At 37.1% G+C, this 14,122-nt stretch overlaps 1 protein-coding gene and 1 long non-coding RNA gene across 6 annotated transcripts in view; both read left to right on the top strand.

The window, feature by feature from the left end:
- Positions 1-13,012, top strand: part of ACBD5 (acyl-CoA binding domain containing 5) — a 34,715-nt gene extending 21,703 nt beyond the window's left edge. For 4 of the 5 annotated variants that reach the window (XM_033439255.2, XM_033439252.2, XM_033439254.2 and 1 more), the window contains 4 exons: positions 3,484-3,683; positions 5,018-5,062; positions 5,381-5,490; positions 11,064-13,012. In XM_033439255.2, the coding sequence (XP_033295146.1) occupies positions 3,484-3,683; positions 5,018-5,062; positions 5,381-5,490; positions 11,064-11,076 (368 nt within the window). In that variant the 3' untranslated portion in view covers positions 11,077-13,012. Of the gene's footprint in view, positions 1-3,483; positions 3,684-5,017; positions 5,063-5,380; positions 5,495-11,063 lie in introns of those variants that run through there. The other variant, XM_012535216.3, reaches the window with a different exon arrangement.
- LOC125963545 (uncharacterized) overlaps positions 1-14,122 on the top strand; it is a 213,476-nt gene that overhangs the window by 110,704 nt on the left and 88,650 nt on the right. The window lies entirely within an intron of this gene.

The following is a 14,122-nucleotide window of genomic DNA, read 5'->3' on the forward strand; positions in this document are numbered from 1 at the left end:
CTTGATAGTATATTATAAAGCAGTAGGGAAAAAGCAGGCTCTGGGGACCCCTAGGGTAAGATAGTCAAGTGTATGATGGTCATAACATGTCCCCCCCCAACCTAATTAAATGAATAAAAAAGAAGAAAAAAATATCAAGGAATATGGCAACAGCAACTAGATAAGGGACTCATCCTCGTACCATAAACTTTGCAAAGTATCAGAGAGACAGGACAATTAGAAAGAAACTAGAATAGATAGGAAGTTCTGTTCTCTATAGAAGCAGTGAGAATGAAGGTGAGTCAATGAAATTTTGAAAAAAACCTCTCAATTTAGTGGGAAGCAGACTGGAAGCCATAGTGGCTCGAGGGTGAAGACTCGGAGTGTCCTTCTGGAACTCTTTTGGACACACAGCCAGAATGAGTGTAAGACTTGTTATTATTTTTCTCTTCCACCTCTGGTTGAGAAGGAGGCTGGAGAATGGGGCATAATCTGATAGAACTAATCACCTCTTGTCACAGAGGCTTAAAAAAAAAGAGAAGATACAGGGAGGATTGGGTAGCCTAGTGTCCAGTTCACCGAATTTCACATACCCTCCCGTCTCCCCTTCCCCTGGGGACAAGCAGAACCACAGCCAGAGCTAGAAGAAACTGGGGTTTGCTTTCAGACATGACCTCCCTCTTCTAGTTCTGACCTTGAGGACACTGAGGGAGGCAGGGGGAGATAATTGCTCAGTGATAATTCTCTGTCACTGCCAAAGGCCATCTGGCCTCTTATATGGAGGAAGGATCTGAAATATAAGGCCATCTATCATTTGAATATATATGTCATTTTATATATATATATCGCTGATCCAGGAAAAGTCCCCAACACAGGGCATTTCACAATGTACAAAGAAAGAGAATAGAAAACAATTCCCCCGTTACCTCAGCCCCTACCTCTAGTCCCACTCAGAAGAGCCTAATATAGAAGCAGCAGACACTGATGATATCAAGCCTACAAGGTCAGGTCTGGGGCGACATACCAGTAGGGCAATGTCAATGTGGCAGGAAACCCACTCTATTTAGGTAGATTGATAGAGGTGCCTGTGTCATAGATAAACAAGCTGATAAAAACTGACCTGGGAACTATGTAGAAATCCTACAGACAAGGAAAAAATAAAAAGGAGAGTGGAGAGGGGGAAAGGCACTTAGGATGCAAACAAAAGATCTGTTTTGGAAGAATATATATGCCAGAAAACAGAACATTTTAGATAACCAGTATTCCTCACTCAATAAAGATATAAACACTTACAAATAGGAGATCGAAGCAGAGATGATAAGGCCTAAAAAAAGGAAATTGCATAGGTAGGGGGAAAATTGGAGGCATAAGTCATAGTTATATAAGTTATAAATACATTAGAAACAGTAAAGAAGAGAATTGACATGGCAGAAATGCAAGTCATTCATTTATTCAAGAAAGGCAGCTTATACAGTTTGGGCAGAGGGCCCCTCTTTACAAGAAAAAATACAAATTTGTGAATATTTAGTTAAGAAAAAGGTCACAACGTATTACTAGAACCTTGGATTCAGGTTTCTTTCTTTAGGTAATTTAACAAAATTGTTTATATGAAACGCTTCCTGTTTAAAATCTGACTTTACCCACCTACAGCTCTCTACGGCTCCCAGAAATCACAGGGGCCCGTACAGGGGAATGGGCTGATACTCCTGTCTTTGTGAAGGCGGTTTGAACACTGAGTATTACAAAGGACGTAGTAAAGTGAGCAGAGACAGCAGTAGTTCTCTGGCACCATCAGAACCCACTGACAGACCATCACAGAATATGTCAAGCTCTTAAGGATGCAGGAAAAAACTAAGCCTGAAATTCGACTTCCACTTTTTTTTTCTGTGTAAATTCCAGACCAATAGCTGAGTTCAGGAATGACCACTTCAAATTTTACTTGCTTTCAATACAAGAGTAGAGGTCTTCTTGAAAATGGCATCGAGCATTTCAGTGTACTCTTTGGGGTTTAACTTGGCAGATGGCTCCAATTCCATTTCACTTACAGCCCCAAACACTGCTTGATGCAAGTTCAGTTTTGGGAATCCTGCTTCTGTAGGGTTCCAGGATGCCAAAGGGCAATGAGGTAGACAATTTTCTGTTTATTATTTAAAATAAGACTTACGTATTATATTAGCAAGCATGTAAAACTTGTGATGTTCCATTTCTGCAAGGGTAAGGTAACATAGTAATACCTTTTACACACTGCAATATAAAACTGTTTTGGACTTCCCTGGTGGTCCAGTGGTTAGGACTCTGTGCTCCCAATACAGGGAGCACAGGGTCGATCCCTGTTTGGGGAACTAGGATCCTGCATGCCACACAGCGAGGCCAAACAAACAAAAAACTGTTTCAGCCTTTGTGAAAAATAACTTGGCAACACTCATTAAGAACCACAACAAAATTGTTATCCTTTCCCAGGAATTCTTCTTTGAATTTGTCTGACCTAAAGAAATCAACAGAAATTTGGACAAGAATTTATATACAAAGACATTCATTGCAAAGTTATTTGTAATCGCAAAAATTTGGAGTTACCCTAACTATCGAAAAGTGCAAAATGACTGAGTAAATTATTTCATGGTCTTACTAGTGAATTCATATAGCTGTTTCAGTGTTTTTGGAATTGGAGTAAAATTTAATGATGCACGTAAATGTTCATTATATATATATATATATATATATGTTTTTTTTCTTTTGGCGGTACGCGGGCCTCTCACCGCTGTGGCCTCTCCCGTTGCGCCACAGGCTCAGTGGCCATGGGTCACGGGCCCAGCCGCTCCGCGGCATGTGGGATCTTCCCAGACCGGGGCACGAACCCGTGTCCCCTGCATCGGCAGGCGGACTCCCAACCACTGCGCCACCAGGGAAGCCCCATAATATTTTTTAAAAGTAGGACACAAAATCACATATAAGGGGTAATGCCAATTCTGTAAATATACGCGTAGAGAAAAGGACGTATGGATAGACAACAAAATGTTAATAGTGGTGAGATTTCAATATAAGTATAATGGAATTTATAAGAAAAACCATTTAAAAACCTTTTGGGAGGCTTACAGTGATCAAATAGGAAAACATGGCTATTTAGTGTAGCTTTTAATACTCCAAAGAAACAGCCTTCTATTTTTTCAATCTTGTTACTGTATTAGTGAAGAATTTTTAAGAATGTACCCCAGATATGCATATTATTTGTGTATTATATACATTGAGTCATGTACTAGTATATTAGGTACATTATAAAACCTTAGCAAAAAAAAAATTAAGACTATAAATAGAAGTTTATACCTGTGTCAACTTCTTTGATTTTAATAGTTTATTTTGTGTACTTCCTGATTGCTTCCACTCTACTTTGGAGATTTAGATCTCAAAGAAATAGAGGAAAAATGAAAAAAAAACACAAAAGGCACCCCACCATTTCTACTTTTCTAAGAGTGATTAAAACTAACTTATTTTGCTCTCTTAAAATAGGGCACAGGATGCAACATTTGAGTGAAGGAAGCAAAGGTCGGCAAGTGGGAAGTGGAGGTGATGGGGAACGCTGGGGTTCAGACAGAGGGTCGAGGGGCAGCCTCAACGAGCAGATCGCTCTCGTGCTCATGCGCCTGCAGGAAGACATGCAGAACGTCCTTCAGAGACTCCACAAACTGGAGACGCTGACGGCATCGCAGGTAGCCTTCCTCGTTTGTCTTGTCTTTATCTGCTGTTGATCCCATCAAACAGTGTGTAATTGGAATCTGTGTTAATCTGATTTAAATGAACCATACAAATGATACCCAAAGCTTATTTTAGCAGTTAAGTAAGATTATATGTTTAGGGAACCAGGCTCAGATTATGTTTTATCAAGAGGTATATGGTGTGTTCCAATGATAAGAATATTCAAATACACTGATTTGAGTGGTTTTGCTAAGAAAGAGACAAATTCTGGATCCACAAAATGCTAAACAGTAACAGTTTACAAAATGCTTTTTCTTGTTAAACGTGTGATTTTTTGGTATGTGCATTTAATATCTGTCTTTCTTGCTAGACTATAAACACCGTGATTGTAGGGACTATATATATACTATTTTATTTACTGCTAAAGGACAGAGCCTTGTTCCAAGGAGGCGGGACAATAAATATCTGCTGTTAGATTAAAAAAAAATCTGATTTACACACATCAATGGAGTTTAATGGTTTTAAAAGGATCTACTTTTGAAAATATTATTTCAGAAAAGACTGACCCAAAAGCCAAATACCACTTAAAATAATTGGAATTTTTCAGCATATAAAATTAGCAGTACCATGTTGGAGACAGGAAGAAGAACCCGAGAAGAATAAGTGTTGAACAGTGCAGTTTGTGGCACTAATAGAGACCACAGCTAATGTCCTAGGGTTCACCATTGAAGGGCCATCCTTTTGTAGTAAGCGTTGTCTTCTATCTTGACCTCTTTTTAAAATGCTGTGGAGGTAATACACTAACTTACCCATTCTTTACTGTAAATTAGTTGTAGGCTCAAAACTTTCAAGCCAGAGAGAAATGTAGAGTTATGATTTGACCCCCACTATGGTTTGCTATAGCTTATCAGGAATCTCCAAAACAAATATTTGGATATTGTTCACATAATCTTTACACTTTTACAGTTTTAATAATCAAGGCTATAGTTCTCAAATATGTTTGTAAGTTGGTAGTTTATATGGAAATCAAGGAATTAATAAATGTTGAGTAAGTAATTTAATAAGAATGTAAAAGAAGTAATTAATGGTTCTGATTAAGGTTTTATTTTGATAACTTTATATTATTTGAACTATAAAATGTCAGAGATAATTATTTGGCTAGCAATTTTAGGGAGTTTTAATTTGGTCACCGTGAGTTTCAGGATAATCGAAGCATAGTTAGCAGAAAAACCGAGAGTAATCCAATATTTCACCCTTTTTTTTAAAAAAAAAGATAGGAAATAGAAAAAATTACTGTATTTTTTTTTTCTTTTTGTCAAAGCTAAATCAGTTTCATTTGTGTTGATAGGCAAAATCATCAGCATTACAGACCAGTAATCAGCCCCCTTCGCTGGTAAGAAATTCTTATCTTAAATCTAAGTGCCAGGGTTTCAAATAAGTTACAGTAAATTTAGATTATATGACATCCTTAAAGTATTCCAAATGAAATCTACCCTTTAGAACTTTGAAGTTTAAAATATATTTGTTTTGTACTAAGTCTGAAGTACTTCTGAAAGTCTACTTAACTGAATTATGCTCTAAAATTATCTCCCTCCCTTTAGCAGGAGTGAGATCTATTATTAATTATGTAGTTTCAAAATTATGGTGTGTTTTTTAAATTTATATGTGCAATATGTAATAGATTGGTGACCAGCTTATTTTATTTTCTCAGAGACCATCTTGGTGGCCCTTCGAGATGTCTCCTGGTGCATTAATCTTTGCTATCATATGGCCTTTTATTGCCCAGTGGTTAGTGCATTTATATTACCAAAGAAGGAGAAGGTAATACAATAGTTTTATAATTCAAAGTGGTATGTAAACTCTTAGAATCTATAGCAGACAGAGCTTTCAGCGGCAGTTAGGGAGATAGGTCCATTTTATAGATGGTCATACTGAGCATTCTGTACTGATCCTGAGACTGAAACTACCTTGGAAATGATATCTAGTGGGTTTTTAGATACTTGTTAGATTAAAATTTTTTCACTTGAGAGCATCTGATGTATTTGTACACTTTTGATTTACGCAACAGCAAGAAAATGATTACAGGCTTAAGTTTTATGTCTTATGAAGAAACAGTGTTCTCAAAGTATGATTTTTTGGGGGGGCCCTTTGCTAATATTAAAGGACAACAGATAAGAAAACTAATAATGCCTGCATGCTCTCTATACCTTAGAAATATAGACATTGGCATTTCAGGAAATGTTCATCCTGGTGGTTGACTAGAAATAGGGCTTGTTCTAATTTGAGGGCCAGAATTCCAGTTTGGATGCCAGGAAATAACTCAGGTAAGTCTGAGAATAACAGGTTCGAATCCTTGCAAGTGCTCTGAGATTGTCTAGATGAGGAATAACCTGAGGCCAAAACTCTTGGGTTCAAGAAAATCATTAAAAGCATTTTTTTGGACACTATGTAAACTGAATTACTTTCCCTGGATGGGCAGATGAACAAATATTTGTCATTCGTGGCCTCACTGATTATGTTTCTGGTGTTTCATCACCATTTCCCATTAAGTCACAACAGATGGGGAAAAGAGATAGGGTATTAGGTGGTAACATTTTAAGTGCTCTCTTACATATGTGCAGTAGAAACACATTTTTAAAAAATCTACAAGTTTAAATAATTATAGGTCTATTGTGCCTCTACCAAAGAACCCACGTTTCTAATTACTGCACGTGATAACAAAAGCAAAAACCAAACATTTACCCTTCTCCTACGTCAAAGGGCTAAGCAGCACACTAGTCTAAGTGCTCCAGTGAGAATGCTTTATAGTAGAGAAAAGGAAGTGCATGTGGCCTTAGGTGACTTGGTTTAGTCTTCCTTGTTCTCTGCTTATGTTAAGACTGTTTGATTTATGTTCATAAATGAACTCAATACGTTTTCTGGTACATTAATGTTCTTGGAATATTCTTGCTCACTTAAAAAACTTTTGTGGGATTTCAGAAGCCTAAGTTGCCTTCTCAGTATCATTTACCCCCTTTCTAAGCCATCTGTGTATGTGTCATTTCAGCTGTTAAGATACAGACCTTGGGACTATATCTATAGATATAGACTGTAGACTGTGGTCCAGTGGTTAAGAATCCGCGCATCCAATGTAGGGGGTGTGGGTTCAATCCCTGGCTGGGGAACTAAGATCCCGCATGCTGCATGACATGGCCAAAAAAAGGGGAAAACAAGATATAGACCTTAATTTAAATCCTTTCTTTTCTTTTTTCACACGTTTTGTGTTTCTCCTGTGATGGTTGGGTGCTATACAGTGTTTTAAATCCTAATATCCCTGATAATAGGAGGAAAAAAGAACCAAACTTTTTTCAATATGTGGTTATACTGGATTTAAGCGGCTGGCAACAGTGGTGCTAACGGGAGGTGTTTACATGTTTTGCAATGCATTTCAAAGTTCTTTTTCATGTTTTACTTTGTAGAAAGTTGGGGATTGGAGAATAGAGAAGTTCAACACACAACAAAAAACCTAAAGTTTACTTTGATTAATAATTTATTTCATGCTTAAGGTTGAAGCAGCTTGTCAGTTTATTAAAGACTGAAAAAACAAACTACTTTGCTTCAGCAGTCATGGAAAATGGCAGTTTTTCTAAAATTTATTTTTTGTTTAATGTTCCTTACTTGTAAAAGTATATGCCGTTTCTCCTAAGTATTCCTTTCAGTTTTTGACAGATGTCTCTGAATGGAGAAACTTTTCTCTGTTCCTAATTTTCTACTTTGTTATTATTGAATCTTTATCCAGTTTTCCAATGTATGTTAGGTATTTAATCCTTCAAAGTTGTAAATTATTAGTGCTCTGCAACTGCATTTTGATGAGACATAGTGTTTTTATGTATTGTTTACTTATATATGTAAGGAGTCAACTGGGGTTGGCGATGGAAACAAGTTTTGGCTTGAGGGGATTTAGGCATCTTTTAATCTGGCAGTGTTTAACAGGTTTTAATCTGACAGTTATAGGAAAGAAGACTAGAGAACATTGTGCATGGTTTAGAGAAGACAGGTCTGTGTTAGAGATGAAGAGAAAGATTTAAAAATCCTCTTAGGATGGGAAAAGTGTGGCCAGGAGAGGGTGTGCCCTACTTATAACAGGGCCCACCCTGTACCTCATCCTCTAGCACAGTGTCTGGCATGTATTAGGCTTTCAATAAATATGTGCTGAATACCTGGCTGAAGGCCCACTCTTGGCAGGATGGCAGCCGAAGTACCATGTGACATGGAGAAGCTTTGATGTTGTTTAACATCTGGATGCAAACACACACTGAGATAATCCTATACACATGTAAAATAAGTGGTTATCTATTTGTGGTAAGCTTTAAAAAAAAATTTTTTTTTTTACATGAAAAGTAATACTTAAGGTCCACTGCTTGATTCTTTTTTCCCCAGTATAGAAGAATATAAATTTTTTATAGTTGATTTACAATGTTAATTTCTGCTATACAGCAGAGTGATTCAGTTATACATATATATACATTCTTTTTTTTTATATTCTTTTCCATTATGATTTATCATAGGATATTGAATATAGTTCTCTGTGCTATACAGTAGGACCTTGTTGTTTATCCATTCTATATATAATAGCTTACATCAGAAAAATATAAATTTAAAAGTAAAAGAGATCTCATATCACTCTGCAGGGGATCTGAAAAACATTCTTTCTGTATGTGCTATGAAGAGTATCATCTGCAGACCTGTTCAAAATTAGGCCCTGAACAGCCTCCTATGGTACTACCTCCCCTCAGTTACCTAACCTGGTCATTCTGCTATTAAAATTATCCATGAGTTAAATACTGAAACCAGGCCAGTTTTTTTTTTTTTTTTTTGGCCGCAGGGCGGCAGCTCGCAGAATCTTAGTTCCCCAACCAGGGATCGGACCCAGGCCTACGGTGGTGAAAGCACCGAGTCCTAACCACTGGACCTCCAGGGAATTCCCTGAAAGCAGACCTTTTAAGTCCACAAGACTATTCTTAATCTATTACACAAAGACCTCACTTCTCAGATACTGCATTTTTTACAAACTGAAGGTTTGTGGCAACCCTGTCACAAGGCTGTCAGTACCGCTTTCCCAACAGCATTCACTCACTTCATGTCTCTGTGTCATATTTTGGTAATTCTTGAAATATCTCAGACTTTTTCATTATTATTATATCTGTTATGGTGATCTGTGATTAGTGATCTTTGATGTTGCTACTATGACTTGCCAAAGGCTCAGATGATGGTTAGCATTTTTTAGCAATAAAACATTGTTTTAATGATTTTTTAAGGGATTTTTATTTTTTGGCTGCGTTGGGTCTTCGTTGCTGCACGTGGGCTTTCTTTAGTTGCGGCAAGTGGGGGGGCTACTCTTTGTTGTGGTGCGCGGGCTTCTCACTGCAGTGGCTTCTCTTGTTGCAGAGCACAGGCTCTAGGCGCGCGGGCTTTAGTAGTGGTGGCACGTGGGCTCAGTAGTTGTGGCTTGTGGGCTCTAGAGCGCAGGCTCAGTAGTTGTGGCACACAGGCTTAGTTGCTCCTAGGCATGTGGGATCTTCCCGGACCAGGGCTCGAACCCATGTCCCGTGCATTGGCAGGCGGATTCTTAACCACTGCACTACCAGAGAAGCCCAATAAAGCATTTTTAAATTAAGGTATGTACAGTTTTTTAAGCCATAATGCTATTGCCACTTAATAGACCGCAGTAGAGTGTAAACTGTTATATGCACTGCAAACCAGAAAAGTTGTGTGACTCACTTGATTGCGATATTAGCTTTATTGCGATGGTCTGGAGCCGAACCTGCATGATCTTCAAGGTCTGCCTGTAATTTGAAGGAAAGGATGTTTCTAACCACTTTCCTTTATCAGTCTGTCCAGGTTCATAAATGTGCTGGTAGGTGGTTTCCTTAGAGACAATGAGCTTTCAGTTTTTATTTAATAAAAACTGGATAAGGTGGGACAGGTATCAGGAGAAACATTCTTCAGATGGAGCCTGGGGAAGGTGATACTGGACCAAAAATTCAGGCCCAGGCTTCTGAGGCAGGGAAAGAATCTCAGCAGTCCAAGCAGAGCAGAGAGTTCAGTGGGCTGGGGAAAGGCAAAAGGTTATTCCTGTTTTTTTATCTGTTGTTTTCTGTAACTTTTCTTCTCTTATCACACTATACCCTACATTTTACAAGTTAATTTTTTATAAAAGGAGAGAAAGAGCTCACTAAGTGCCTGGAAAACATCCCAAAATTCCAAAGATAGTGATAATGACTTATGTCTCTTCTATTTCACTATTACACCTGAAGGTTGGGGGGTTCATAGACCAAGTTGTGTGTTTTTTGGTAAATCTACAGATTCGGTAAATCCTGTATAGCAATCTGCATCACGTGGGTTCTTAGTAAGTGTTGCTAACTGTTCAGACACCTCCCAACTAGCATTTCTGCTGAAGTCTCACTCAGGCAGTCTTTACAACCACCCAGGATTCTCTTCCTCCAGGGGCCGTTTTTCTTCATGCCAGAGTAATCTCCTCCTATTATGTGAAAATCCAACTGATTATTTAAAATGTCACTCCTGCCAAGGTGTACATAAGATTTCTGCAGAGGTTAAGGAGTGGTCTGATTATTTAAAAGATCATTCCTGCCAAGGGGGTTGCATAAGGGCGTTTCTAGAGGAGAGGAATAAACTTGTAATGAGAGAGTTTCAGGCATTTTGGCATCTGGAATGCTGAGGAGGATATAGAGATTTTACAGCTGTGGGTCCTTTCCCAGAACTCAGATCAGATGTGATTGTCGTGCTCACAAGCCCATTCTTCTCTGGTAGCTCACTCTGCTATCAGTAAAACCATCAGATTATACACATCTGAGTTGTTGGTTTATATGTCCCTCCCATCCCCATCCTATCAACTAAACTGAGAGCTTTTTTGAGGGCTAAAAGTCTGCCTCAGAGATGTCTGAATCTCCAGTACCTGGCACAGTGCCTGGAAAATAACAGATACATAATATGTGTTGATTAAATGAACAGTTCAGGTTGTGTATCTCAACCTTCTGTTGTTTTATGAAGTTTTTGTTTCAAAACTTTCTATTTTGATAAAATTATGAAAAAATCTGAACTGTGGAATAGCCAACTAGAAAAAGATGAGAATCTAGAAGCTGTGAGAGGAATGTACATTTAAATCGTTTGTTAGAAACTACTTGGTAATGTCATCACTTGCAGTTGGATCTTTCCTATCGAGCTCTAAGTGACATGAAGTAACTTCATAAGGATCATTTGTAATTTTATGGTCTTATTTTGAATTTGAATATTATTATTATGTTACCATCAGCGAATTCTTTGGTATCGATATGTTTCATATTCAGGTTGTATTTATACTCATAGGACATTGTTTTTTTCCTTTCTTTTCAAAGAAAATTGAACTGAAGAAAATATTTTCCTGAAGAAGACTACTGGGCCTGGATGACCTCGGGATGAAATAGATTGTGGAGCTCACACGAAACTCCTAGTTTGTGATGATTACATTTCTTTTTGTTGTCCAGTAGTTTGGTTTGTGTACATATATACATATATATATTTTGCACTACACAAATGATAACATTTTAAGGACTAATATTGCTGATACTTGAATAATCAATCTCAACTAGGTTATAAGTAATAGACTTAGATTTACCCTACCCTTGAACTTGAAGGACATTAAATTATTAATTATTGTTTGGTAACATGTTTACCTGATTATCTCCCATAGAGAAATATAAGCTGCTTTTCCAAGGTACAGTTGTGATAATAAGAACAGATTAATAACTGGGTATTTTTAATTTTCTAAATTAAATATGAGAAAGTATGCAAACCAGGAGCGAATTTCAAATGAGATGAAATCGACTTTCTTAGTCACTGAACCACCTTGCGATTCAGTAGAAAACGACTGGAAGAATCTTCTCCACATCCACTTTGTGGGCTGCCCATAATCTTTCTTGGGCATGCACATCTCTAACTTTAGTATTCAGGCATCATTATGACAAAGTAGAGCCCTATGTACTAGGCTTTGTTTTTACAAATGATTCACAGAATAGACATAACCTGCTAATGGAAATGATGAAGAATGGGCTTAACGTGTTCTGAACCTGCAGATCATTAATAAGATTTGTATTCAATCATATACATGGATTCCTTTGTAATAATTTTCCTTTAACTGAGGACATCTTGTTTCTGCTTCATAGGGTGCTTTGAAATATAAAATGAAAACTTATTTATACTGTTTTTACAAAGGTCAAAGAGGAAACACATGAAAATCACTTTTCTGCAACTGGTAAACCACACAGACCGGACTCTTAACCTCTTAGTGCCTCAGTTTTTCCTTCGGGGTATAATATTGGAGATACACCTATTTCACAAGGGGTATTGGAGAGATCTGCAAGCTAGCAGGCCATATGCTTCCATTTGAATAAGACATACCCAACTAATGTAAATTTGTGTCTCTCCTCCACCTCCCACATTTAGATTAAGAAGAAGACTGTAATTTAGATCCTTGAAGGCTTTGTTTGGAATTATCCTTCCTGCATGCCTTTTAAAACTCCCTGCTCATGTAGATGTACCTTATGCTTTAAAGATTTCTCTGATACAAAGGTTTAGTATCAGATAATTTTTTAAATTCTTGGTATGTGTGATGTTGGGTTTAGCATCATGTGTTCAGGGTGTTCTCAATAAGAGAGAAAGTAATCCATCCCTAGTCTAGAGGGTGGTTCTTTGTTTACCTGAAGAAAAAAGTATAAGAATACAATTTGCTTTTCTGAAGACTCTTTTTTTCCTTATTTTTTTTCTTACATGTAACTTGATGTATTTTATTTTTTAATCCCATCTTGATTAAAATGTATCTGTCTAAAGAGATATACTAATATTTGCTTTTTAAAAGCTGTCCTCTATTTATTTAGGGAAAAGAAATGAAGCCAGTAACTGAATTATATGTAAAAATAAAATTTAGACCTGTGGGTCTGGAGTTATTTTTAAAAATTAGCTATCAATCTGGTATCAGAAAATGGTGGCTTTTCTCTTAGTATATAAATAAATAAGATGCAAAGTAAGAATGTAAGCAGTTGTGATTCATTACAAGCAGTTGGAGGTAACTAACTCCTAGGGATAACCATTTGTATCCTATTCCAAAGTCTTATTTTATAGTTTGAAAAGCACTTTGCACACAGTTCTTGTATATACAAGTAAAGACGTAATTATAGGATGTAGTGTTACTGCTTTGTTTAACAAGAACCTCATTTAAAATCGACAGCTATGGTATTTTTTTAATGATCTACTTCTTTTCTGTTTCTTTATTGTAAAATTAAGTTAAAAATAAAAGGTTAATGAAAAACGTTATGGTTTTTATTCCTTGTTACTGTTAGAAGTGCAGTGATTATATAAGGATTAAATGAGAATAAATAGTAGGGGTTCATAGGAAGTAATTGTGCCTCGTTCAAAATAAAGCCATGCTATTACATGTAATTTTATAAAAATCAGAAACAGGCTGAAGTTGAACTCATTTAGTCATCTGGCTGAAAATGTTACTTATCGTGTCAAAATCTTAGTTTCAATTCTTACTCCAAATAGGTAGCTTCCCATAGCCACTCAGTGTGGCCTTAGTCAGCCATGTTAAATACATACAGTTTGTCTTAGGTAGAAAATGGTGAGAAGGTTTTATGTTTTTAATACAAATGTATAACTTGTAACTTCTCCACATAGTGATAAAAGTGATGTTAGCTATTTGTAACATTAAGATACCAGTGTTCTGGGGCCTGTAATAGGAAGCTAACTGCAGTGGCTTGAGTTTTTTCTCCTCATATACAAGGAGTCCAGAGGTAGGAAGTCCAGGGCTGGTAAGGTGCTTCCACAATGTCCTTAGGGACACAGGTTCCTTCTGTCTTTCTGTTCTATCATCTTTAGGGTGTGGGCCTTGTCTTGTTCACTAAATGGCTGCTGTACATCTCGGTCCAATGTCTACATTACAGGTAGGCAAAGATCCTTATCCGATCGGGAAACAGTAACTTTCCTGGAAATCTCACACAGGATACTCCTCCATCTACTTGGCTAGAACTGGGTCTCATAATTATATCTTTGTCTATAAGAAAGAATATTATTTAAAGAATAAAATTGTTTATATAGATATAATTTTACAAATTTAATTTTGCCCATACACAGGAAAGGCCATGTCTTTTGGCCTTTAATACACTTAACTGAGTTCTCTTCTTTATCTATTTTTCTTTTCTGCTTCTCAACCCTTGTTTTCCCACTGACCTTCTCTCTCTCCATTAATCCTCCTTCCCAATGGAACCACTTTTTCAAGCTGAAAAACGGTGTTCTTTTCCTTTTTCAAAAGAAACAACTAAAAGAACTTTTAAATACGTACATAATACAGGCGAGGTGTAGCCATTGTTATTTTCTCTGCCCAGCACCTGTCCCTCCTCCTCCTGATAACAGCATCACT

Source organism: Orcinus orca, chromosome 2 (genome assembly GCF_937001465.1).
Source record: "Orcinus orca chromosome 2, mOrcOrc1.1, whole genome shotgun sequence".
NCBI classification, from domain to species: Eukaryota; Metazoa; Chordata; class Mammalia; order Artiodactyla; family Delphinidae; genus Orcinus; species Orcinus orca.